Raw genomic sequence first — 27,672 nt, forward strand, 5'->3', positions numbered from 1 at the left:
ACCCACAACATATTGTGGTCTGGCTGATATTTTTATACCCTTGCAGAGGGTATTATGATTTCAGTCAGAAGTTTGCAACGCAGTGAAGGAGACGTTTCCGAAGCCATAATGTATATATATTCTTGATCAGCATCACTAGACGAGTCGATCTAGCCATGTCCGTCTGTCCGTTTCTATGCAAATTAGTTTCTCAGTTTCAAAGCCATCGGTATATAACCTTCCCTAAAGACTTAGTTCTATGGAAGGTAGTACATAAGTCGGAACCAGCCGGATCGGACCACTATATCTTACAGCTCCCATAGGAATAATCGGAAAAAAATATTTTAAAAAAATATATCTTTGGTGTTTTTTGAAATATAACCTCCTAAGCTTGGAAGTAACCTTTTTTAATTAGTTTTGAATTTCGAATTAAATTTTAGAAAAATCGGAAGACTATCATAGGTGCCATAGGAACGATCGGAAAATTGGTGGGAAAATAATATGAAACAAATTATAGCTTCGGTGTTTTTTTAACATATACGCTTGGAAATAACATTTTTTAATTAGTTCTGAATTTCGAATTTAATTTTATCATAATCGGACGACTATATCATATAGCTGCCATAGGAACGATCAGAAAATTGGTGGAACAATAATACGAAACAAATTATAGCTTCGGTGTTTTTTGACATATTATCTTATACTATTCAGAATTTCATTAAAATGTTATTTCCAAGCGTAGGAGTTTGTATGTTAAAAACACCAAAGAAATAATTTCTTAAATTTTTTTTCCGATTATTCCTATGGGAGCTATAACATTTAGATGTCCGATTCTGCAAAAGAAAGAAGACTTTTGAGAAAGTTTCAGCCCGATAGCTTTAAAACTGAGAGACTAGTTTGCATAGAAACCGACGGACAGACGGACAAGGCTAGATCGACTCGTCTAGTGATGCTGATCAAGAATATATATACTTTATGGGGTTGGAAACGTCTCCTTCACTGCGTTGCAAACTTCTGCCTGAAGTCATAATACCCTCTGCAAGGGTATACAAATTCTGGAAATTACAATTTTGTGACCCCAATACTTTCGAAAAAATTGAACATTTCTTAAGCTTACGATTTTTTGTCGTTCTGATTCGGAAAGAAACTTTTAAACTTTGTTTTAGATTGTTTTTAGACTTTAGATACAAAGGAGCAACGTAAAAGAGGGGGGTTAGCAATATATGTGCATTCCCGCGCGAAAAGATCAGACATATTAGTGTTTCGGCGCGCGTATTGTAGCCTCCTCTTAGGCGTTGTAACTATTTAATTGTGAAAAGCGTAATAAAGTTTGTTAACCAGTCCTGTACACATAACCAAAAAGACGAATACAAGTTGTGTTTTTTAAAGACAAAAATCACAGCAAATACCAAAGCTGATGAACAGGTGTCGCGGCAAATTATGCTTAGAAACGCTTTGTTTATTGATATGCTGCCCAGCCGTACAACAAATAAAGGAAATTCTGGCGGGCTTATTATTACCTGTTCTACAACTTTAATGAATACAAAAAGTGTATTCTGTTAAGCCTAGTAGTAAGAGTACAGTAAGAGTTTCATTAGTAAGAGTTTCACCAGTAAGAGTTCCACTAGTCGAAAAATCGTATTCTGTGTGGTGTGATCGAAGTTTTAAAGTTCACCCGCAATGCACGTAACATGATCTTACTGTCAAGCAGCTGGTTTTGTTAACAAACGGAAAACAAATAAATTGGAGCAATTTAAAAAATAAGAGTCTGCTGGTGCACAACAATGAAATTTAAATTAACATAAATGGAATGCTTAACGAATGTTTTTTCTTATGTAAAGAAGTAGTTTAAAGCTTCTTGCTCGTTCCACGGATGCTTCGATATCTTTCCCGCGCCTTATGCAGTCCAGCTCCAAGTCCCAATAGGCATAGTGGACCTTAAGGAAGTAGGAGCCAAATTGGGAACGGGGTCGTTCCCGTGCATCCTGGCAATGGCTGGTAATGGCTCTTCCCAACCCTAGCGGGCGTCCTTTTTTCGTCCATCCTGTAGAAGCCAGCGCGTTCTCCATATCCGCTTTAGCTGCCAAGTAGCTAGCTGATGGTGGTTAAGTCCTGTGTTTCCCCAATAGCGAGCTCGTCGGAGATCGTGTTACTGGTGGTTCGGCTAAAAAGTTACCTCTATCAGTACACCGAAACAGAATTCTTCTGGCCCGAACTTACTTTCTTTCTTTACCGCTTTTGCACGAACACTGCCAAAGATTAAATTTCTTATTCTTTGGGCTGCTAAATGTGGTATTTTTTCTAGTATTTCCTTAGCTCATTAGAGTACCGCGCTGAAAAACAGACCCAACGAAAAGCGTTAGCCGCGTATTTGCATCTCGCTCCCTCCTATTTTTAGCTCGCGGTTTTCGTCAGTGTGAGTACTAGGCTTTAAGTTGGAAAGAATGAAAACATTGCGTTCTAACCGTAAATGAGCTTTTTCGGTAAAATCAGCACGGACTTAAACCAAAGCTTTCTGTATCTAATACCACTATTTTAAACCATTATTTATACACAAGTAATACAGACTAGGTCATCCAAACTAGCAAACTATTTAATATCAAAATTGTGGCTGGAGTTCCTTAAACTTTTACAACTCCTTCTTAAAATCACAGATGAATGCGAGATTCTTTCACGTTGAATTTATACTGTAGTTGCTTGTCACATGCGCATTAGGAATTTCAATGAGCTCTCTCATTTAGTTCCAGTTTGCTCAGAGCAGGAGTATCCATTTTTAGAACGATTTGTTGGTTCGGGCCCTTTGGTACGCTTATGTATTTGTTGATTAATTTGGATTCGTGTACATATATGTGTCTCTCAAAGAGTCTAACAGTTGACGAAAACACAAATCCACGCAGTCATCTGTGATTTGCCAATTTTAAATTTAGTCTATAGGTACTCGTTTTGCATAACACAGCTATTCTGTCATTCTTCACTGTGTTACGACTTGTCTAGATATACATGTATGTGCATTTAAAATTTGTGTGTTTTACAAAATGGAAACCTCGTTTTTATAGTTTTCGGAAAGGGGACATATTTGTTGTTATGTTACAATCAATAAAATTCTAAGATAAAAGCATACAGCTTATTATCATTGGGCATTTAAAAGTTTCGATTGTGTAATGTTTTTCTGGTAAAATAAAACAATTTGGGCAGGCACAAACATTTTGTAAATAGCTTTTTGAATTTCTTTGATCCCTGTATTTGTAAAACAATTTTTTTTCCTTTGCCAAGGGTTTTTTAATTGTAGTCAGATGCTTTCAGGGCAGTAACCCGGATATTTCCGACCCTTGATCAACAGCACTAGATGAATCGATCTTGCCATGTCCGTCTGCCTGGCCGTCAGTTTCTAGTCTCTCTGGCTTTAATCTATGTGCATAAAACTTTCTCGAAAGTCCAGTTTATATTGCAGGCAATATATAAGCCGGATCGGCCCGCATCGGACAACTATATCCAAAAACTCTAGTTAAAAGCGGTCGAAAAACTAAAAATTATTCTGTATATCGTCCTAAATCATTTATCATGATTTAAATTTAATTTGAGAAAGATTTAAAAAAAACACTGCTTTTTAGAAAAACTATTATTTTTACAAAAGTTATTTTTAATTTCTGTGACTGTTGGATTGAATTCAGTCCCATGTTTCCCCAAAAACAGAATTCCTGATGGCCCTCAAACCAATTTTAAATATCCAGACCATTCATGCCAAAGGCTGTAAGAAGTAATTTATTATTTTACATATTTTCGCAGTCGAATCATGTCAAGCTTATGGAAAGCGTAAAAAAAAATCAAAACATATAAAAAACAAATTTCCTATTTCGTTGAGAGTTACTACTTATATTTCGCAAACGCGCTTTTGACAATAGCTATGTTCTGGCAAGTTTGTTTGACATCTTTAATTGTTTATTATAAAAGGCATCAGAAAGTTGTAATTTTTTTTTGGTAACCACTTTTAATTGGATTATCTCATCCAGAAGGTGCCAATAAACATAGTTTTTCGTAAAGCGATAAGCACCACCACATACCACGGTATATCGCTGGAATAGTGAATGAATCGCGCTACTTTTGTTGCTTTTTAAGAATTACTTTACAAACCTTAAATATGTTTTTAATTTTGTTATTTTCTTAGATCACTTTCGATGGATTCTACGGGTCAATAAATTCGATGAATAAAACATTACCTAAGGTATGTTTATACCAGATACTTTAAGAGGCTGTATGATCGAGACGGACGTTTCTTCTTATTTGCAAACATCATCATCGGGACAGGTAAAGCTTCGTACCTTTTCAAATTATTTACGAAAATATTACGTCGTTGCTTAAACAAATAGTTGGTAATATAATTTGCTTGTAAAAGTTAAAACTATAAATGACGCAATTCGGATATTACTAACATTGTCGTCAGGTATGAAAATTAATCTGGATGATCAGGAATCGAAATGTTGAATGCACACTTTTCTCATGCGTAATAAATAACAAAGTATAAATTTAGTTAAACACCGATGCTTGATATATACATACTTAAAAATTTATTTAATTCAAAATGTATCAATGTTTGTGGTTATTTAGCTTGCTCATTTTATATCAATAAATTGCATCTTGATAATGTAATAATTTAATTATTGCCGATATTGGCACTCGTACTTACAATTGGTGTTGTAACTGTATTTAGCGCTGTAGAAGCTCACAACGGGTCAATATCGGAAACGGAGACCGTGGAGGACTAAGTGCTCGTTGCTTGTGGGCTGTGAGCTGGTGGTAGGGTTCTACACGCAAAAAAAGTCTGTTGTTTGTAAAATGGAAAATCTTAATTTATTCTTCTAAATCAATTTCACCACCCTTAAGTAATCGCCTCCCGTTAAAATACATTTATGCCAACGATTTTTTCAATCCTCAAACATGCCAGATAGTTCTTTTACGTATAGCCATCAGCACCTTCCTCAATTTTATTAATCTCCTCAGTCGACTTAAAACGCGTTCCCCGGAGTGGTCTTTTGACTGAGCAATATCTGGCGAATACGGTGGTTGAGGAATGATATGCGTCGAAGTTTTGGCGAAATGGTCACGAAGAACGAGTGAATGTGAGCCAATGCACCTGATCGTGTTACCAAAAAAAAACCAAAAACCAAGTTGCTGTTGCCCATAATTCTGGTCTTTCTAGACGAATTGCTTCACGCAAACGACGAACAACTCTCAAATAATATTTCTTATTAACAGTTTAACCGGGTGGAAGGAATTCATAGTGCACTACACCATGAAAACTGATAAAAATACTAATTAGTAGTATAGGGGTTTTATAAATATAAGGTATAATATATACCCTTGCAGCAACCATATCATCTAATTAAAATCTTATGTATATTACAGAAACCGTATATTCGAAAGATTTTCATATTAAAATTTCGATAATTCCTAACACAGATAAATGATACAGTTGTCAAATTTAAAATAAAAAAATTGAAATTCTGAAGTCTTAAATTAATGCTAAACCCCTATAATTAATCCACAATTTTTTTTTCAATAATTTTCCGATTGTTCTGATAGCAACCCCCCCGACTAGATAAAAATATATCAGAAGCAACGAATTTTTGAATTTTATGGGTCCAATAGTATTTTTAACAATTTTATTCGTAATTCTCAAATCGTAAAAAAGAGCTGTATCTCAGAGTTGAAGAAGTTACTTTCCCAAACATTCGGAGTTATAAGTTATAAGTCTGATCCAGCTCGTTTATACTGTACTATATAGAAGGAAGACTTTTGGGAAAATTTCATCCTGATTTAAGCGGAGATACTAGTATGCGTAGAAACGGAAAGACGGACGGACAGACGAACATGGTTAGATTGACTGGTCTCGTGATGCTGGTCAAGAATAACTATACTTCGTAGGGTCGAATAGTCTCCATCACAGCGTTTAAAACATTTTATTGAAATAATAAGGGTATACAAATTATAAAATAATATATTAAGAAGGTGTCTGTTTCACTTGACTTCCAGCTCGCGTGAACGTATGCAGAAGACATTTAACAGAAAATATATTATCTCTTCTATCTTTAATACACCAGGAAAAAAACGGTATCGGCAGTTTTGATTTCAGTATTTCCGTGCTCAACAGTATTAAATATAGAATTAAATATTTTTAAATGATTATAACTAATGTTACAAAATGATTGCAAACAAATATATTTTTACCACATACTCGCAGAGTAAAAGGGTATATTAGATTCGTCGGAAGGTGTTTAACAGGTAGAAGAAAGCCTTTCCGACCTTATAAAGTATATATATTCTTGATCAGGACACCTATCCGAGTCGAACTAGCCATGAGATCTCGGAAACTATAAACAATAGAAAGCTTTGCAGGCAGATTCTGGAGATTCTTGCGCAACGCAAGCTTATTTCAACAGAGTTTCACGCACACTCTAACGCCCATAACGTTAAAACCTGCCTAACGCTCAAATTTATTAATACTTTATAAAAGTGTAAATGTGACTTATTGATAAAAATAAAATAAAATTGTTCAGATCGTACCATCCATTAAAAAGTTATTAGACTTTTTGTTTTCTAGTTTTCTCAATGTATAAAAAAGTAACAAAACAATGTGCAGCATTCAAGTATATTACAATATATATATTACGGGCCTACCAGTTTTTAAGTCTACGAGTATGTTTGTTAAAGCCTGACTTCGATTATTTTTAAACACAATTTTCTATTAGTTTTATGCACCTGAACATAAGATAATCATTAGGAACAGTGACTAATTAAATATCTTTTTTACATATAGGATGAATTTCACCCTTTTATTGAGGCACTCTTACCCTACGTCAAATCATTTTCCTACTCTTGGTTTAATTTGCAAGCCGCTAAACGAAAGTATTATAAGAAGCACGAAAAACGTATGTCTTTGGAAGAGGAAAGACATTGTAAGGATGAACTGCAGGTATTTATTCAAGCAATTTTTTGAAACTATTTAATTATAACGTTTTTCTTCAAGAATGAAAAAACAGAGGTTAAGCAAAAGTGGGCTTCCCGTCTTCTTGGAAAACTCAGAAAAGACATTACGCAAGAAAGTAGAGAGGATTTTGTTCAATCTATAATCGGAAAACGAAAATCTATATGCGTTCTCTCAAATCCTGATCAAAAAGGAAAAATGAGACGCATAGACTGCTTACGACAGGCTGACAAAGTATGGCGGCTTGATTTGGTCATGGTTATACTGTTCAAAGCGATTCCCTTAGAAAGTACTGATGGTGAGCGGTTGGAAAAAAATCCGGAATGCTTACATCCAGGATTATGTGTAAATCCGTACCATATAAATGTTTCTGTTCGAGAATTGGACTTGTACTTGGCCAACTTTATAAACACTCATAATTCAGTTTCCAACACAAATTCAACTTTTTCAACTACTCCGGGAGTAAGATCGCCACACTTGGCTATATATAATCGAAATATTGATCCCGACAGAAAAGAAGAGGTCGTTGACATGAAGAATGAGAACGTTAGACAAAATCCATATAATGGAGTAGTTTGTAATGATATTATTTTAGCGACCGGAGTGTTTTCATCCCAAGAACTGTGGAACTTATCCAAAGGTACTATTGGTTTTTATCTATAATTTAAACCAGATTATGTAAGTAATCACATACTAGTAGCTTACAAAAAAATAAAACAAGAAAGGAAGCTAACTTTGGCAAGCCGAAGCTTCTATACCTATACTATATTCATATGTACAGAGCTTTCCAATTTTTAAAAAACTATAAACTAATTACGAAAATTTTTAGATAAGGTTTCATTTTAATTTACTACCGTCTATGTTTACCGAAAATGAAATATAACGAAATACATTTATTATTTTGACATTAATTATCCGAACGTTCTGGTGTCAGCTACATGATAAAGTCATCCGGTTTTTTTAAATTTATTCGAAATCCTAAAATAATTAAGGAATGACAACCCCTAGAGTAGAACTTAATATTTCACAAAACATCTAAGTTACAATTTTTTAACATTAAAAAAACTGTATTTTGTTATTTCTAAGTAAGACTTTTGGGAAGGTTTCATCCCGATGGCTTTAAAACTGAGAGACAAGTTTGCGTAGAAACGGACGGACATGACTTGATCGACTAGACTTGTGATGTGATCAAGAACATATACACTTTATGGGGTCGGAAACGACTCCTCCTGAGAATGATCAAAAAAATGTATTGCTTTCTTGTTTTAATTATTATTAAATGTTTTGAAATATTAAAAGAATGAAATTCCGTTATTTCATAGATATTTCCAAGGCCAAGTCGACTAAATAATCCGTTTTTCTAGGTAGGTGTAGTTAGACATCGAACATTTCAGGTACCAAACTTTTTGTATACCCTTGCAGAGGGTCAGTCAGAAGTTTGCAACGCAGTGAAGGAGACGTTTCCGACCCCATAAAGTACATATATTAAACTAGACGAGTCGATCTAGCCATGTCCGTCTGTCCGTCCGTTTCTACGCAAACTAGTTTTAAAGCTATCGGGCTGAAACCTTCCCAAAAGTCTTATTTCTTTTGCAGGTAGTATATAAGTCTGAACGAGCCGGATCTGACAACTATATTCTATAACTTCCATAGGAACAATCAAAAAAAAGATTTTAAAAATAATCTAAAAAATTATAACTTCGGCGTTTTTTGACTCATTAACTTCTACTTTTGGCAACATCATTCTTTTATTATTTCAAAATTTCGAATAAAATTAAAATAAGACAGGAAGTTAACTTCGGCAATCCGAAATTTGTATACCCTTGCTGTTATAATTATTAAATTTAATTCGAAATTATTAAAAATACAAAAAATGATATTCACAATAGTATAAGATAATATGTCAAACAAGAGAGGAAGTTAACTTCGCCAAGCCGAAGTTCGTATACCCGTGCAGTTATAATTATTAAATTTAAAAGTAGAAAAAAATATTCCCAATATTATAAGATAATATGTCAAAAACACCGAAGCTATAATTTGATTCACATTATTTTCCCACAAATTTTCCGATCGTTCCTATGGCAGCTATATGATATGGTCGTCCGATTTTGATAAAATTAAATTCGAAATTCAGAACTTATTAAAAAATGTTATTTCCAAGCGTATGAGGTTATTTGTTAAGAAACAACAAAGATATAATTTCTTAAAATTATTTTTTTGCTTATTCCTATGGGAGCTATAAGGTATAGTTGTCCGATCCGGCTGGTTCCGCCTTATATACTACCTGCAAAAGAAAGAAAACTTTTCGGAAAGTTTCAGACCGATAGCTTTAATACTGCAAGACTAGCTTGCGTAGAAACGGACGGACAGACGACCAGACGAACATGGCTAGATCGACTCGTCTAGTGATGCTGATCAAGAATATATATACTTTATGGCGTCGGAAACGTCTCCTTCACTGCGTTGCAAACTTCTGACTGAAATCATAATACCCTCTGCAAGGGTATAAAAACACAGAAGCTATGATTTGTTTCATATTATTTTCCGACCAATTTTCCGATCGTTCCTATGGCAGCTCTTTGATATAGTCGAAATTCAGAACTAATTAAAAAATGTTATTTCCAAGCGTATGAGGTTATATGTTAAACAAGAAAGGAAGTTAACTTCGGCAAGCCGAAGTTTGTATACCCTTGCAGTTATAATTATTAAATTTAAAAATACAAAAAATGATATTTCCAATAGTATAAGATAATATGTCAAAAAACACCGAAGCTATAATTTGTTTCATATTATTTTCCCACCAATTTTCCGATCGTTCCTATGGCAGCTATATGATATAGTCGTCCGATTTTGATAAAATTTAATTCGAAATTCAATACTAATTAAAAAATGTTATTGCCAAGCTTAGGAGGTTATATGTTAAAACACACCAAAGATATAATTAAAAAAGATATAGTTGTACGATCCGTCTGGTTCCGACTTATATACTACCTGCAAAAGAAAGAAGACTTTTGGGAAAGTTTTCAGACGGACAGCCGGACATGGTTAGATCGACTCGTCTAGTAATGCTGATCAAGAATATATATACTTTATGGGGTCGGAAACGTCTCCTTCACTGCGTTGCAAACTTCGGACTGAAGTCATTATACCCAGGGTATACAAAATCTGTCGACTTTATCATATAGCTGCCATAGGAACGATGGGATTGTCAATGTCAAAATAATATATAGACCTTTATATTTCGATTACGGTAAGCACACACGGAAGTAAATTGAAATGGAACATTATCTTAAAATTGTTGTAATTAGTTTTTATACCCGTTACTCGTAGAGTTAAAGGTTTTATTTGATTGGTCGGAAAGTATGTAACAGGCAGAAGGAAGCGTTTCCGACCCCATAAACTATATTTATTCTTGATCAGGATTACTAGCCGAGTCGATCTAGCCATGTCCGTCTGTCCGTATGAACGCTGAGGTCTCGGAAACTTTACGAGCTGCAATACTGGGATTAGGCATGCAGATTCCAGAGATTTCTGCGCAGCGCATGTTTGTTTCAGAAATGTGCCACGCCCGCTCTAACGCCCACAAACCGCCTAAAACTGTGGCTCTTACAGCTTTGATGCTAGAATAAAAATGTTAACTGAAATGTATTGTTCTCATCAATACCTATCGATTGACCCAAAAAAAGTTTTCCACGCCCACTCTAACGCGCATAACGCTTAAATCTGTCTATCGCCTACATTTCCTCATATTGAGATCACGGGTAGGTGGCGCATTTCAATCTCGCTTTGATGCTTGCATATCTCTATTTGCCTTTGGTCCTGTTAGCTGAGTAACAAGTATCTGATAGTCGAGGTACTCGACTATAGCGTTCTTCCTTGTTAGATTTCTAAAAATGAGAAAGCTTTGTACTTACCATGCTCTCACGGGAACGACTTGCAATGATATAGAAACTTCGGCGTGCCAAATAAAGTTGTTTAAATATTTAAAATAGTATTTAGAGTACAAGAATCATTGCTTTCAATACACTGAACAACGAAATTTACTTTTCTAAAAGGTGCAGGCCTGTGGGCATTATGTTAATATATACGTGGTTTATAACCATACCTGCATACTTAGTTTCTGGCCCTAACTTGGGGTACTTGTGAAATCGCGGTTTAAAAGAAACACTTAATGTTTTGTAAAAAAATGTCTTCGAGAGCTTCCACTCATTTTTATTGATGTGCATGTCAATAAATAGTGGTTATTATTCGGAAAAATAAAGGCATGTAAAATACTATGGTGCTCATATTTTTCCTTGTATTTTTTAAATACTATTCACCACATACAATTTTTGGCGAATAGAGGTGACCGGATTACTTAAATGACCATAAATTGTGATCGACTTAATATATGATGATACCTTAATAGAAAATGTGTAGAAGGGCATCTGAACAATTTATTGACATTCACATTAATAAAATTGAGTACAAGCTCTGAAAGATATCTTTATTTGAAACATTAAGTGTTGTAATTTTTTCAAACAACGATTTCACAAATTTTACACGTTAGTATCAACAATTAAGTATGCAGAAATACTTATATACGTCTATATTAACACAATTTAAATCTATTTAAAAATTTCATTTTTGTTTTAAAATGCTGGATTCAAATAAAAGCCACAAATACGAAGTTGAAAGATAAATACAATCGAATATATTAATTTTTAAATGTTTATCGGCTATACTGTCTACGAAATGGTGATCAAGAAAGTTTAGGACTGGGGTACTTGGATGTGATAATGTTTCTAACTACAGTTATAATACAAGTGAAAAGAGCATAATAATAACCAAATATATAAACTTAACAATCAGCTTTATTATTTTGCTTATGTAAATGTATGCTTACAATCTGATCCGTTTCTGAAATTCCCTTTCTTTAAGTATTTGCACGAGCAAATATAAGGTAAAAATAATTTAATGACCGATTTTATTAGATTTAATTTTAGATGAAGTCCACGATAGTAACCTGAACTCTAACCTTATTAAGAGGGAGAATGTTGGAGCTGCGTATGAGTGCAGTACATATCAAATTAACCCTGAATCTTCAATTTCTGCCGCCCAGAGTCTGGTTCAGTCTGGAGCAATTGTGACTAATCCGATTCCACTGGGTTATAGTAGTACGTATACATATCCGAATATTTTTGAATATCTTACGAACTCTTTGATCAGTTGACTTTATAGATCAGAGGAGTATGCATTTATCGCAAAGTCCGTTGTTACGTACAGAAGGCACAAACGGTGATACCCAAGATGCTAACAAAATCGATCAAAGCAGTTCACCGCCCATCACAAGTACTCCATCAGACAATGGCAACAGTAGTTTTTCCCTAATTGTAAGAGCCACTGATAGCTCTAACGGCGATCAAAAAACATCAGCAGATTCAACTATTTCTCTGCACCGCTATACGTCTCTTAACAGTAGGCCTATCCCCCAAGGTATAGTAAAGGCATTTAACAAGTTGATTGAATCAGATTTTGAAAACAATTTAATTACAGCCTTAACACAACATAATTGCTCATCATTACATTCGACTTCCACCAGTCCAAATAATTCTGTGTATTACCCTCAGCACAACAATCCGCGACCATCTCAATCAACTTCCGTTGAGGAACAAAACCGTGTTGCTTCCGATAAATATTCAACGGAACCTCAAGATATTTCCGACTTTGTCACATATGTATGTCAAGACTCTAGTCACACGACAACAATAACCGGAGCTGTTGAAAACCATCAATTTCAACATTCTCATACACTCCCGCATTCACACGTATCACAAGGTCATTCGCCGCATTTTCAAATCCATCAGCAGCTGCGAACTGCAAAATTGGCGACATCGCCGTCAACTCATTATCACAGTACAATGCTTCCGCCGATGCTACCTCCGATGGCTCGACCTGTAGCTATAATTCGAAGCAGCAGTGATTTAACACTTGTCCAGTCACCACCTCCTTCTTTGTCGCTTACAAACCAATCTCCGAACCTTAACAACAACTGCATGGGAAAAAATGGCTTGGAACCGGATAATATTAGACTTTCAAGTACTCTAGACAATAGCAATAGCCCCGTTAGCACAGATGTTGTCGCACACCACGATATGACAGGGACTGCATCTCCTCAACCGTTGCACAACACACCGGCGTCAGCGAGCCCCCAATCTTATCTTGATCCAGGTCGTTGTAAACTTTTATCAGCTGGATCAAACATAAGCAGAATTACAACGCAAATGTATGCCCCATCTAATAACAGAGAATATTTTAATCACTTTCATTCCCAACCTACATCGGTAAGTAACAAGGTTCGATATACATTTAATACATGCAAACTTTATCTTTTCATATATTTTTCTTTGGGTGTGCCGCACCAATAGAAATGCCATTGAATTTTATTTTGTTTGAAATTTGAAACAGAGTAAGGGGTATCTGATAGCCGAGGCACTCGACTATAGCGGTTCTTAGTGATTTTGATTTAAAAGTTTTAAAATGTCTCTTTAACTTTCCTATAAATTATATTTTTGTACGTTCCCTCCAGTGCAGGAATATTTAAAGATTCAATAAACTAACTCTTGAACAGGCCACATTAATCTATCTATGACAGAAACAATCGTCCATTAAGTCTAGTCCAGCTGGCATAGAATAAAGTGTTCCTTTTTCATTAGTTATCCGCATGGATTCGATTTGTTCAGCACATGTTTATACCCGTTACTCGTAGACTAAACGAGTATATTCGATTCGTCGAAAATTATATCTAAAAGGTAGCAGCCAGCGTTTACGACCATATAAAGTACTCTTGTTCAGGGTCACTAGCCGAGTCGAACCAGTCATATTCGTCTGCCCGTCCGTCCGTATGAATGCTGAGATCTCGGAAACTATAAAAGCTAGAAAGGCATACAAATTCTTGAAGTTTATGCGCAGCGCAAGTTAATATCAGCAATATATGTCTGGCACACATATTTTTTAATATTTTGCAAAATTAAAATTGGTTTAAAAGAGACTTTGTTCTGATTATCAATTATCTACATGCCGATTTCCTGCATGCATATCTCCGTCCCACTTGCATTATCTTTAGCTGAAATCGGGTATCTAATAGTAGAGGCCGTCGACTTTTGTGTTCTTTCATGTTATTATATAATTAAATGCATTTTTAATTTTTGCCGTTAAAAGCAACCATTGCTAGTTTTGTGAAAGGATTTCCGGCAAGCATGCGTCCTCGAATTATTTTCGAATTTTGTTGTTATACCCTTCAGAATTTCGAATAAAATTTAAACAATCTGTATATACTATGTTTCCATGTGAACGACCTGCAAGGGAATAGAAACTTCGTCCTCCCGAAGTTATTTTCCTTTTTTGGTTTTTTTTTTTAATTTTATGACAAGCCTAGTTGGGTTCCAGTTAATCGTTCCGTATTTTGGTCCTTAATTATTGTTGGTGTTGGGCTAGTACTAAGTCTTTTTATACCCGTTACTCGTTGAGTAACAGGGTATACTAGACTCGTCAGAAAGTATGTAACAGGCAGAAGCAAGCGTTTCCGAAAAAATTTTGCCACGCCCACTCTAACGCCCATAACGCTTAAATCTGTCTACCGCCGGTAGGTGGCGCATTTTATTCTCGCTTTGCTGCTTGCATGTCTCCATTTCTCTTTGGTCCCATGAGCTGAGTAGCGGGTACCTGATAGTCGAGGTTATCTACTATATCGTTCTTCCTTGTTTTTATTATTATTGTTGAACGTTGATGCACTAAGAGCAGTACAAACGACACCAAGCAAGTGCTTGTTACGCGAGGGCCCATTTTTCATTCCGGCAATTTTTTTTTGTGCCTTTATTTTTTTTTAGCTTTGATCAGCCAACCTAGTAGCTATAAATGGCATGTAAATAACAAAGGAAAAAAAATAACACAAAACATAAAAGAAATAAGGATCATTTCGGGCAAATACTGTTCGTGAGAAAGGTACATAGAAAAAATAAACACAGGACAAAAAATAGATAAAATAAGACTGAAGCAAGTTAAGATTTTAGTTTTTAATACAGGGATAGAAGTTGAGGAACAAATTAAACCACCTAAGGCAAAAAGATGAAATTGTTTCTGTACGGACTCTAGACGGCCAATCTGCACTTGATACTGTGAATTTCAGTTATCTAAACTAAAACGGACAAGGGCGGTAAATAATAATTTGGTAGTGTATGGATCATTAAATTCTTCAGACCAACGCTTTATAAACCCAAGAACACTCATAGCTGTATTTACAGTAGAGGTTATGTGGGAGTCAAATTTAAGTTTTGGATCCAGGAGAACACGTAAATCGTTACATGAGTATATTCGGCCCAGAGACATGTTCTGAAGAGGGTAACCCATAACGTTGCATTTAAGATAGCTTAAATTCAAAAGGTTGTACTGACACCATTTTTTGAATCTATTAATATCTGACTGAAAGCAGTCTGGTTTACTCAATATTATTAAATGATAAATAAAGCATAACATCATCAGCGTACATTAGTACTCGAGAGTGAGCTACGATAGAGAAAAGATTATTTATGAACACAGTAAACAGCAAAGGGAGACTGATCTGGGGCACTCCAGATGTCACGTAGATCATCTTGGAAACAGCGTTTTTGAACATAACCCTCTGAGCTCTACGATTAAAATAATTTAAAATCCAAGTTAACAAATTATTCGGAAACCTGAGCTGATCTTATTTGAATAAAAGAGGAGAGTGGTTTACAGAGTCAAAGGCTTTCCTAAAATCTGTTTATATAACGTCTGTCTGTATTTTATTGTTAAATCTACCTATTACAAATAATGTCAATTCTAGCAGGTTAGTGGTGTTTGATCTTCGCTTGAAGCACACATGTAAAATTAGTTTATTATTCTAAGGCTTGGTGACAAGGCTCTAATAAACGCTCCCACGTAATTCAACACTATGGCCACGAAGGCTATTCTAAGAAGAATAAATAAAAAGTTAAAGATTGGTAACGAGACAAGACCGTGCAGTCATTTGCGGGTCAGGAAAACCCTCCTGCTACATTAAACAATTTTGCGCCCAACGTGGAGGTGGGTAGCCAATTCAAAAACAAACAAGAGAGAACGCTGTAGTTGATGCCATCAACTATCAAATATCCGTTACTCAGCTAGGGCGAGTGCGAGGAGGCTAGACATATTCAAAGCAGAAAAGCTTTGGCTTATAACCTTCTAATGAATATTCTGATTTCAAAAATTAATGTCATTTAGATAAATATTAATAATAAAAACCAAATCCGATTTACTTTTTTTTCACAATCACAAAGTGGCACCCTGCTGAATTAAACTTGCGATGCGAAAGAAGCTCAAAAACCTACTAGCCAAATCCAAACTTTTTAGCTTCTATAGTTTCCGAGATCTCATCGTTCATACGGACGGACATGGCTTTATCGACTCGACTAGTGATCCTGATGAAGTATATATATACCTTATAACGCTTCCCTGTACCCTATAACAGGTATAACAAGAAAGGAAGTTAACTTCGGCAAGCCATAGTTTGTATACCCTTGCAGTTATATTTATTAAATTTAAAAAAACAATATCCCCAATAGTATAGGATAATATGTCAGAAAACACCAAAGCTATAATTTATTTCATATTATTTTCCTACCAATTTTCCGATCGTTCCTATGGCAGCTATATGATACAGTCGTCCGATATTGATAAAATTAAATTCGAAATTCAGATCTAATTAAAAAAAGCTGTAATTTGTTTCATAATATTTTCCCACCAATTTTCCGATCGTTCCTATCGTTGCTTTATGATATAGTCGTCCGATTTTGATAAAATTTAATTAGAAATTCAAAACTAATTAAAAAATGTTATTTCCCAGCTTAGGATGTTATATGTTAAAAAACACCAATGATATCAGTTTTTTTCTGATTATTCCTATCGGAGCTATAAGATATAGTGTTCCTATCCGGCTGGTTCCGACTTATATACTACTTACAAAAGAAATAAGACTTTTGGGAAAGTTTCAGCCCGATAGCTTTAAAACTGAGAGACTAGATTGCGTAGAAACGGACGGACTGACGGACACGGCTAGATCGACTCGTCTAGTCATGCTGATCAAGAATATATATACTTTATGGGGTCGGAAACGTCTCCTTCACTGCGTTGCAAACTTCTGACTGAAATCAATATACCCTCTGCAAGGGTATAAAAATGATTAGTGTTTGAATCAACCTGATCGCTTTAAGTGAATTTCATAAGCACGCGAATCACGTTACGATCCGCGCGAAGTCGCTATGTAACACAGCTCGCCGTTCAAATAACGCGTTACACACACTCTCATTCGTAGATAGGGTGGCATACCCCGATGGCGTCGTACCCAGTCAGCTATGCCACATTCACTCGTAAGCATAAACGTTGCAAAGGTGACCGTAAAAAATCAACTTGGGGACGACGTGCCCAACTTAATGACTCTGATTCAGGACACGCAACCAAGACCGATACTCGCGCTTCCGATCTTTGCCGGAGAATACTCAGAAATACTTACTTCACGTAAGTGGTAGACGATCAGGAATCGATTTCGCCAATCGAGACGTTGCGTTTCTGACAGTTTATAAGATGATATAATGTTCCAATTCACCCCGGAAAATTACAGAAAGGATTTACTTCGCCTTAATACAACATCGCGTTTCTACTCAATTTGCAGGGCAGTCTGGTTGACAAAGCGACAAAACTTTCCTCTTCTAATGCTTGCTTAACCTTGATTGAGTGTTACTGACCCACTTCGAGTCCTTAACAATACCTCGGCAAAAAGCGACAACCGCAAGGTTAACGCACATGTTTTACGCAAACGTGTCGTATCTGCTCTGGCAGGGATCATAGGATATGTCCAGCATGTCTGGACAAAATCTCTATGTACGAACGGCCTTGGATGGGCTCAAAACTGATCATCCTGATATGTGTAGAATATGCTCAAGGCTGCATTACACAATGCATCACTTCTACCCGTCCTTCCAGGAATCAAGATAACCACCACGACCAAATTATTTCCGCCTACAGCCATAATACTGATGCAGGTCTGTGTGTGTAACTACGTACTACGACGGCCCCTCCCAACAACGTCGCTTTCCCCTAAGCAAGGGATAAATTAATATTCGGAGCATTGGCGGTTCTACCACTCGCACCAATCATCGTACGTCGACCGTTGTTAAGTCAGGATTTGATAAGGCGGAAAAAATTGACATATTTTCATGGAACCTGTCAGGACATGCTTCGCTGGCTGTTGGCCATATTGATCTACTTGTTGGCACCGAAACTTTCTTGCCCACTTTGTCCGTTGGGTAAATCAAGTTGGTTCCCAATGCTCCAAAATATGATCTTTGGATGAGATGTATCAGGGAGCCATGCCACCGAACTCCACAGTTTCCTTCCGTCAGAGGATTCAATAACCTTAAACTTGGAATGCTTATGGGACATAGAAGAAATTTCCACTACGGCATTAACAGCGCAATCCAAATGCGAGTCACTGTTCCAAAAATCTGTCTGTCACGTGTTCTAAAGTTTTCTCGAAACGGCATGATTGAGATTTCATTGAACGTCGCTGAAACCGAAACACGAGTCGTCTATTCTACATACTCAAGCTCAAAAGCACGGCAACAAAACTAAGGATAGTGTTCAATGCCTGTGCCTAACAAATCGAATTTGTTTTCACTCGTACTGATGTTCAAGGTTCATTATTATGTAATTAACGGTATCGGCGCCGTACCTCGCAATTCGCAACTTGACTCAGCTCGCTAGATCTTTTGAACAACATTATAACTGAAGTTATCGTTATCCTCAAATCCGGCAATATGGAACTCGCGAATTGGAACTCTAATCATCAGGACGTTAATGAAACGACCGTCAAGGATCTAAGTCTGAAAATCACCGGGCAGACATTTTTAAATTCTCCCTCAACTGCAATACAGCTCCGAAAAGATGGCACTCGCAAAATAGAACTGTAATCATCAGGACGATAATGATACGACCGTCAAGGATCTAAGTCTGACAATCACCGGGCAGACATTTTTAAATTTTCCCTTAACTGCAGTACAGCTCCGAAAAGAATCATAAAGCGAACTATTCTTTCGCTGACCTCGTCCGTCTTCGATCCGCTGGGACTCATCTCATGGTGGCGGAAATCCTTCTACAGGAAATTGGGCTTCTTACTCTAGCATCAGATGAGTTTTAGATCAAAATGAAGTGAAAAACAGGCCCTGCGAACATCGCAGTCAACGAAGTGGGGCTGATCCACGAGAATCATGTTCCTCCGCATTATTAGGTCGCATGGAAGCGACATTACCAGAAAAGGATAACAACGTCCGAGTCACCGGTGTTCAGACGTCCAAAGGAATTATAGGGCACCCCATTATCAGCCACGTTATTTATAAGTCGATGGATATATACGAAAAATATTTCAGTTAAAATTTGTGTTTGGGAAGGTTTGTAGGCTTTTTAGTGGGAGTGTCACTTTACTTGTGCTGCGAAAGAATCTGTAGAATTTGCATGCCTAACCGAACTTTCTAGATTTATAGTTTCCGAGATACCAACTTTCATACGGACTGTTATAGGTGGTTTCTGGGCGTTAGAGTGGGTGTGGTCATTTGATATGTATTAACGAGAGCGATACATTTCAGTTAAAATGATATTTATGGAACCTAATTCTGATTAAAAATTTATAAACGAGGGTTGATGTATGTTGGGGCGGGATGGCTTGATCGCTGAAAATAGCTGAAGTCCTAAGAACGAATTGTACGCAAAAAACACGGGTGTACTTTGGGGTTTTAACGCGACGTGCAAAGATGTTTATTGGTTCACTTGGAAATAACAACTCGTTAAGCCTAACTTAATTTAAGCGCTCCAGAGCGGAGCTGAGACTTAGGGGAGAGATGGAGGGAGAGCGGACGGCAGTGCGAGCGCGCGAGATGTAGACATCTGTATAAAACTGCCGCTCGACACTGCCTCCTGAAATTAAACGACCTTTTGACGTAAACATTCTCCCTTCCCCTTGCGAGGACACCCGTAGCAAGAAACTCAAAATGGTAGGCTCAGGAATAAGTTGGAAGTGAAGATCGGTCGTCCGTTTGTAGGAGTGTGGTGGCCCTTTCCACACTTGTGGACGAAATGGTGTGTGGAACTGAGGCGGATAAGGGCCTTGGAGGGTCGGATGGAACCGGCGGAGTAGTAGGACCGCTGTTTCGATACAGCAATGTGTGATGCCGATCTTGGCAAGTGAGAAAGTTGTGAGCGCTTGTACAATCCCGGTTTTGATGGCTGCTTGCAAAGCAATTGGAGCAAAACTGCTTCCTTTGTATATAGGCTAGGCGATCGTCTACCGTCATTTGTAGGAAGCGAGGACATATACGCACGGGGTGGTTCTTCTTTGAACACAGACCGCAGCCCGTGGGTATCGGAACTAGCCTTGTGTTGAAGGAATTTATTTTTGGAAATTCTGCCATTCGATTTGTGTCTTTGAACTGGGCGTGGTGGAAATTGGCAGATCGGAAGCTATCGACGGCCTCAAGAGTTCGATGGCGCTCCGTCAAATAGGAATAAAGCTCAAGCCACGTAGGAATTTCGGCTTTATTTTGGATAGATGGCTCCCATAATGAGAGAGAGAGCTTTGGTAGTTTTGTCGAGCACATATAAACCAGGATAGGGTCCAAATTCTAAATATTAACACCGGAAAATTTTAAGAAAGTTAAGCAACCTTGAAAAGAGCGTTGAAGTTCCTTTAAGGCTGCTCCCGACTGCTATGCTATGGATTGCACATTGAAAAGTCTGTTCACCTGAAATCGCTTATTTTCGAAATGCTCATTTAGGTTATTCCAAGCTGAGCGAAAGCCATCATTGGTGAGTGGGGATCTTGAAACTATGGAATGAGCCACTTGTTTTTGGATTTAAGTGGAATAATTTTTCAACTGGCGATAGACTTGGATTGTCTATGTATATTGCCGTGAAAAGGTCCCGGAAAGTCGGCCAGCAAAGATAATCGCCAGAGAAAACCTCTGTGTCGATAAGAGGGAGCCGACAGCCATAAGACGTGGAATTTTGGAACGGAGTTACTGGAGCTTGAGGTATTTGGGAGGAGCCTTTTTGGATTTGTTCCATCAACTGCGCGGAAAATATTTCATAGATGGAGTACGTTTGGTAATACATGGACTTTAGTATGGATTTCGTGTCTGCGGCGCTCTCGCCTGCAGCTATAATGCAGTCGGAGAATATGTCATGCTGCCTTTACCATTTGCCACAAGGAATTAAAGTGATCTCGTCGGATTTTACAGGCGTATAACGTTGGGGTAGGAGCACCTGGAGCGTTCACAGTGGCCTCAAAGTGGATCAGACAGTCAGCTGTGGCCATAAATTCGGGGTAAAGCGGATTTTACTGATGTTGCCATGACGTAAAATAATTTGGAATTTTAATTCAGAAGTAAGGAAACGGGCTAGAATCCAGTTGGAATTTAGGAACCAATCAATTTTGTAAATATATATACGGTAACACTGTCGGATTGCATTGGATGGTCGGACTTATGTAAAGAATTAAGGACTTTAATTTTGTTTGTTTGGAAGGAACATTTATTGTGAGCTCTTGACCCACTGAGCTCTGGCGAAAATATCGGTATACGTATGTATGTACAGTGTACATAAGTACATATGTGTGGTGCGGAATAGCGGAATAACGTTGCGGGAATTGTAAAGACTTTTGAAATCCGGCTCGAAGGACCAAAATGTTGAGGCGGGGTGGCTTGACCGCTGAAAATAGCTGAAGTCCCAAGAACGAATGGTACGCAATAACTTTGGGGTTTTTACGCGACGTGCATAGATGTTTATTGGTTCACTTGGAAATAACAACTCGTTAAGCCTAACTTAACTTAAGCGCTCCAGAGCGGAACTGAGACTTAGGGGAGAGATGGAGGGAGAGCGGACAGCAGTGCGAGCGCTCGAGATGTAGACATCTGGATAAAACTGCCGCTCGACATTGCCTCCTGAAATTAAACGAACTTTTGACGTAAACAATATATATATTTCTGGCCTAATTATGAGAATGCAAATATTTATCATCATAAATGGTTTTATTGTTTTTCAAAGTATTCAGCAAGATTTATAAACTTTTGAATGCGTTCAATCCAATTGTCGATTTTCATTTTTCCGCGCGGGAATGACGTCTGTACGTCGGATGACCCGTCAATTTGACGTTTTGGCCGGTCAAATCAGAGCTGGTCTGGCGCGCAATGATCAGTCATCTTTTTTCGTTTTTTGAATTATTCCGATGACATTAGTCAAACCAAATGTGGTGTAGCACTCAGTACAGTCGATACATGAACAGTTTTACCAAAGAAACAGGCGACCGTTTTCTTCAAAGGGCTTCTTCCACGAAAAACTTTCCTTGGATTTGGCTCGTCTTCCAAGACTCACACGGTCGATTGCTGTTTTGTTTTGGGCTCACAAGCGTTGATCCATGATTAGTCACCTGTGACGATCTTAAAACGTGTTTTAAAACACCGCGAATGTATTTTTTAAAAATTTCCTGCACATGTCTTTTATTGAGCGGTTGTCAAATTGTACAACATTTTTTACGGTGTCTATCTCACGGTAGGTCACATGTCGATACTGGATTATTAGCTCACGCACGTCATCAATGTTGTCAAGGACAAATACTGTTTTTGGACAGCCTTCCTGATTGAATTCATTAAACCAGTTTTCACAGTGATATAGGATGGTGCTTTATCGCCATATAAAGATTAAGGTTCATCGATGCACTCTTGTCGTAATAATCCACCTCGAAAGTTGTGAAAGATGATTGCATAACTCCGTTGTTCTGTCGAGGTAAATTTGATCAAACAAAAACATCACTTAACAAGGTAAAAATCTAGTGACGATCGCACCTTCAACAAAAAAAAGTTCTGATATCAACTTTTGTGACGAAAATGTATTATACGATCTACTAAATAAATACACTTTCTAAATTTCTTACATTCGGCACTCTAGGAAAACGCCAGTTGGTCCTAATATGGCTAGAAGTGAACTTGGCCAGAAACTTAAATAGCAGCCTTCGCACTTTTTGGGGTCTAACACGCTTCCTCCTATTAGTCACATCCTTTTCCCCGAATTCAATATACCATATTAATCTACGAGTAACGAGTAAAGCGGCTAGATATTGAGTAAATAAGTTATCGCTGGAGATGATAAAACTTAACAAAAACAACACTAAACATTTTTAAGTTATATTAAAAATTTATGGTTTACTTTTTTTTAATTTAATGTTTAAATGGTAAATTGCTTTCCTGACCCAAAACTTCCCTTATGTTTCATGTTAATTTAAACAATTGTGCTGCAAAAGTTCTGAAGAAAAAGGGTTTCCGAGGTACAGAAAGGTATTCCTGCCCAAAACGTTTCGCTTAATTTCAACATTAAATTATGTGCTTTGTTGATTTTGACAGTATTTCCATTTCCTCTGGGATATAGAATATTTTATCTTTTCATTATTACGAATTTAATTTTACACAAATATCACTAAAGGTAGCAAATATCCTTAAAAATTTAACATGGTGTAACTAACATTGATTATTTCTTATAACTGCAAGGTTATACAAACTTCGAACGAAGTTAACTTCATTTCTTGTTTTAACAAGATTTAAAAAGATTTAGACCCTCTAGACTTGTAGTGTTTGATATCCTAAGAAATCAGATAGAAATAATTCAGTTTATTTTAAGTAATTTATTATTTTTGAATTTTTAGCTATTGGGATATGCCGGCTCCATATCCACAATGACAGGTGTTATAAGTCCGACGGACTTAAGCCTATACTCAGCTCCAATGGCTGTATCTAGATCAAGTACCAGGACAAGATGGAACGAAGAGGAGCATAACGTAATTCCACATTCTGTATCTAGTACAAATATTGAAAATACCCAGGTTATATTAATGGAAGATTGTAAGTTTTCAATTACGTTCGGCGTGACTAATGTTGAATTTAATTTAGAACTCATTTCAGCGTCTGGACGTTATATAGATGAGTACTCAAGTCGTGACTATGTGTCATGATCTAAGCTCAATTAAATAAAAGCCATTAAACTCTTCGGCTTGGGCATGCCAAAACATTTATGAGCGAATCCACAATAAATAATGGTACCTTAAATACATACATAAATACCAAATGCACATAAATTTTATTGTAGCTGTTAATAATTATACTAACAACTCTTTGTTTGTATACATGCTTTGGTTTTACTTAAAGTACTGCAAATCAATGACTGTATAATGAGACCAGTATAATCGAATTCATTTATACCCGTAAAAAATAGAGAAAAGTAAATAAGAACTAAATATAATAAAAGCTCTAATCGGTGTAGTCGATTCACAAAGTCAAATAAAGTAGAGAATCTCTTTTAGTTTTTCTGTTTAAAAATAATTTTTAAAACATATAAAATATGAAAAGTATAAAAACAATATTCACGAGTGCACTTGAAGTATCCTTTGAACGCTCTTTTAAAGCCAGTTGGTTTATGTACCCGTAGCTACTCTGATTGATTTAAATATAATGGATAAAATCATAGAGGCTGAGTGACTTAATGTTTGTTCGACACTTTTGTGTCCTTGCCAAGTTGGGTTACTATGTCCAAAATATTATTAAAGACAGGCATAACGGAAAAATGTAAATGAACTCATTAATTTATTTGGAATAGTTGCACAATAAAATAAAACATTAGTTTTGTATTGTATTATAAGCTAACTTCGGCAAGACGAAGTTTATACTATAACCCTTGCAGATACAACCATGCCATGCTTACTTTGTTCAAATTAAGAACGTATTACTAAAAATATATAGAAATACTAAATGCTAAATTACATGCAATATATTTATAAATATTAAATATGAAAACCTCTTTTCCGACATAAATATTCCGATATGACGTAGTTGTCTGATTCGACGCGTTGCGACCTACATGTATAGGTCGCAAACTGGAACAAGACAATTCATATAGCTTTAAACCTAAAAGACTGTTTGCGCAGATACGGACGGATCGATAGAAAGAGTCGAATCCTCTGTTGTTACGGATTTGGAAACCTCGAAACGTTTCCATCACTGCAATGCAAACGTTTGACTGAAATAATGTTTCCCACTGCAAGGGTATACTAATAATTTTTAAATATTGAGAAATGAGCTTGATTTATTCGAAATAGGCGAGAATGAAGGTTGAGTTAAAAAAGTTTTACTAGTAAACGAAAATTTAAAAACAAATTTTGACTTCACAACACTCTGTATTAAATTCCAAAAATGTAATCTATTTTACTTTTCAACTATTAGATTTATAACTAGATATTATTGAACAGTATATAAAGTTTTAATGCCTTAATGAGTTTTGAATTTGTTACTATATTTGGATGAATTTATGTTTTTGTGAGATATTAAAATAAATTGAATATAACTATTGCAGGACTCTAGGTAGTAGCAAAGCCATCTATGTGGCTTTTAAAACCTTAAATTAAGAAGAAAAGAAGGATTTGCTTGTAACGTACTGAAAAAAGGGGATCTTTGTTATTTTGAATTCCAGATTTCTAAAATTTTATGAAAATAGGATAAAATCCTTAAAATTTTGTACAACTGGAAGAATAACGCATCTTAATAACTGGACGGAAGTCGTACTGCAAATATTTAATATTAAGTTATTTTACTTTAAGGTCCACTTGAAAGTTACAACACGAAATTATTTTGTAACTTTTGGATTTGATGCTTAATTTTGGAATACATTATCGAAAATTAAGGGTATACAAGGAGCCAATGTTATGACAATAGTAGGACTAATTGAACCATCTCTATACATGGTTAGGTTTAGATATGAATTGGAGAAGAAAACTGCTAAAATAATTCAGTAATTATAAGTATTGCTTTAACTCAGAAAGTAGGTATGTTGAAAATTATAGTAGGAAATTCGAAAATACTTCAAATTTCATATACCTAATGCATAAGTTAAATTTAAACTAAATAATCGCTTATAAAAAATGTTATATTATTTATAAAAAATAAAAAAGCAAATGAGAAGTAAAGACAATGTAATAATATAATTATTATAAGTGCCTAAGATTTTTTTTGTAAAAGAGTAAAAATGTTCTCACTTTCGATTATTTATTTCGAATATGGTTTTAAATTATTTATTATTATTATTATAAATTAATTATAATTATTTTAAATTAGTTTTAAAGCTAATACGTAAAACATTTTTATTTTATAGCAAAATTGAGAAAATCAATTTTTTGTAAATTATTCGATTGTAAAAACGGGAACAAGCCCAATTGACATGTATGAAATTGTTCGATTTTAATTAGAATAAACACACACATATTTGTCTTTCCTTTACAAATCGAACACATTTAATTAAATCACATTTATAATCTTCCTACAAATTTATTTTTGAGTTAGTATTCGTGAAATAAGAAAACACGTGTTTCCTGGTTGTGCTAAGAAATACATTTTGTAAATCAAATTTTTAAAAATCTTTTAAAAATAGTACAGCAATTCTTATTTTCACATTTTCTTATTTTGAGAAATCGAATTTTCAATCAGACTAAAAAAAATTTACTTATTTACCGAAGAGTAGTTGTTTATAGAATTTAAGGCAAGTTCATAATGTGAAAACTTTTTTTATATGTTCGTTCGGCTTGTAAAAAGACAGCAATGGGGTCGTGTTCACTCAGCTTTGGTCACACTGAGTGGGCATCTATTTCAACAAAATTTTGGTCTCAAAACTAAAGTATCTTTGAATTTGGACTTTCCAAGTTCAAAAATGTGATTTGAAAACGCAGTGTAAAAGAAACTCATAAATTTATATGCTTGCCTATAATAATGATTATTTTAATATGAAATTACCGACAAAATCAGAATATTTTGATGTCTGTAAAATATTAGTACAATAATAATCATAAGTGGATGGTAAAGGGCATGTGCAAAAACTAAGCAATACTTTAAATATTTTTAAGAATTGGCTGTGAATATGATCTTACGCTGTTTGTAATTTAGGTAAATATGAAAGTGCTTAATATAAATAATTACTAACTGTATTGCAATTCTAATATATACACACTACTAAAATAGACTGTAAACAAAAGGAGACTTGGTAATAAATTAAGAGAATATTTTGTTAAAGCAAAAAATAAAGATTAGCATTAAAATCATTGTTCAAATTGTCTTTTTTTAATATAACATATTATAAGTGTCATATCTAGCATTTGAGATGTCCTTGGACTTGCCTTCTATGAACGCCGCGAATATGCCACGCCCACTCTAACGCCCACAAACCGCATAAGTCTGTGGCGCCCACAGTTTTCCTGCTAGATACAATTTTTGCTGATATGTATTGGTCCTATCGATTGATCCAACAAAATGTCCCACCCACGTAACCATATATTGAAATCGCAGGTGGTGGCGCATTGCAATCTCGCTTTGCTGCTTGCATATCTCCATTTCCCATTAGCTGAGTAACGGGTATCTGATAGTCGAGGTACTCGACTATAGCTTTAAAACTGAGAGACAAGTTTGCATAGAAACGGAGACGTGATGTTGATCAAGAATATATATACTGTATGCGGTCGGAAACGTCTCCTTTACTGCGTTGCCAACTTCTGACTTAAATGGTTAAACCCTCTGCAAAAGCATAAAAAGTTTCAAGCA

The 27,672-nt window shown here is 35.9% G+C and overlaps 1 protein-coding gene and 1 long non-coding RNA gene across 8 annotated transcripts; one reads left to right on the top strand and one right to left on the bottom strand.

Annotated features, from left to right (window-relative positions):
• Positions 1-1,469: 1,469 nt before the first annotated feature.
• LOC118877206 (uncharacterized) lies at positions 1,470-2,560 on the bottom strand. Its single transcript, XR_005014138.3, has 2 exons — positions 2,200-2,560; positions 1,470-2,143 (listed from the first exon to the last, which is right to left on the bottom strand). It is a non-coding gene; the product is annotated as an uncharacterized lncRNA (long non-coding RNA).
• Positions 2,561-2,676: 116 nt separating this feature from the next.
• NfI (Nuclear factor I) lies at positions 2,677-27,185 on the top strand. Of its 7 annotated transcripts, XR_005014012.3 has the most exons (10): positions 2,677-2,782; positions 4,145-4,201; positions 6,794-6,949; positions 7,004-7,601; positions 11,935-12,117; positions 12,170-12,436; positions 12,497-13,284; positions 23,742-23,937; positions 23,998-24,131; positions 25,559-27,185. XR_005014012.3 is itself a non-coding variant. In XM_070997187.1 (9 exons), coding segments are annotated over exons 1-9 (2,346 nt in total). In that variant the 5' UTR covers positions 2,677-2,683; the 3' UTR covers positions 23,988-27,185. The 7 variants fall into 7 exon arrangements, 5 of the variants coding, with proteins under 5 accessions (XP_070853288.1, XP_036669789.1, XP_036669852.1 ...); XR_011604534.1 differs by lacking the exons at positions 23,998-24,131; positions 25,559-27,185 and adding an exon at positions 16,279-16,427 and having other exon boundaries at positions 23,742-23,883; XM_070997187.1 differs by having other exon boundaries at positions 23,986-27,185.
• Positions 27,186-27,672: the final 487 nt, after the last annotated feature.

Source organism: Drosophila suzukii, chromosome 4 (assembly GCF_043229965.1).
Source record: "Drosophila suzukii chromosome 4, CBGP_Dsuzu_IsoJpt1.0, whole genome shotgun sequence".
NCBI lineage: Eukaryota > Metazoa > Arthropoda > Insecta > Diptera > Drosophilidae > Drosophila > Drosophila suzukii.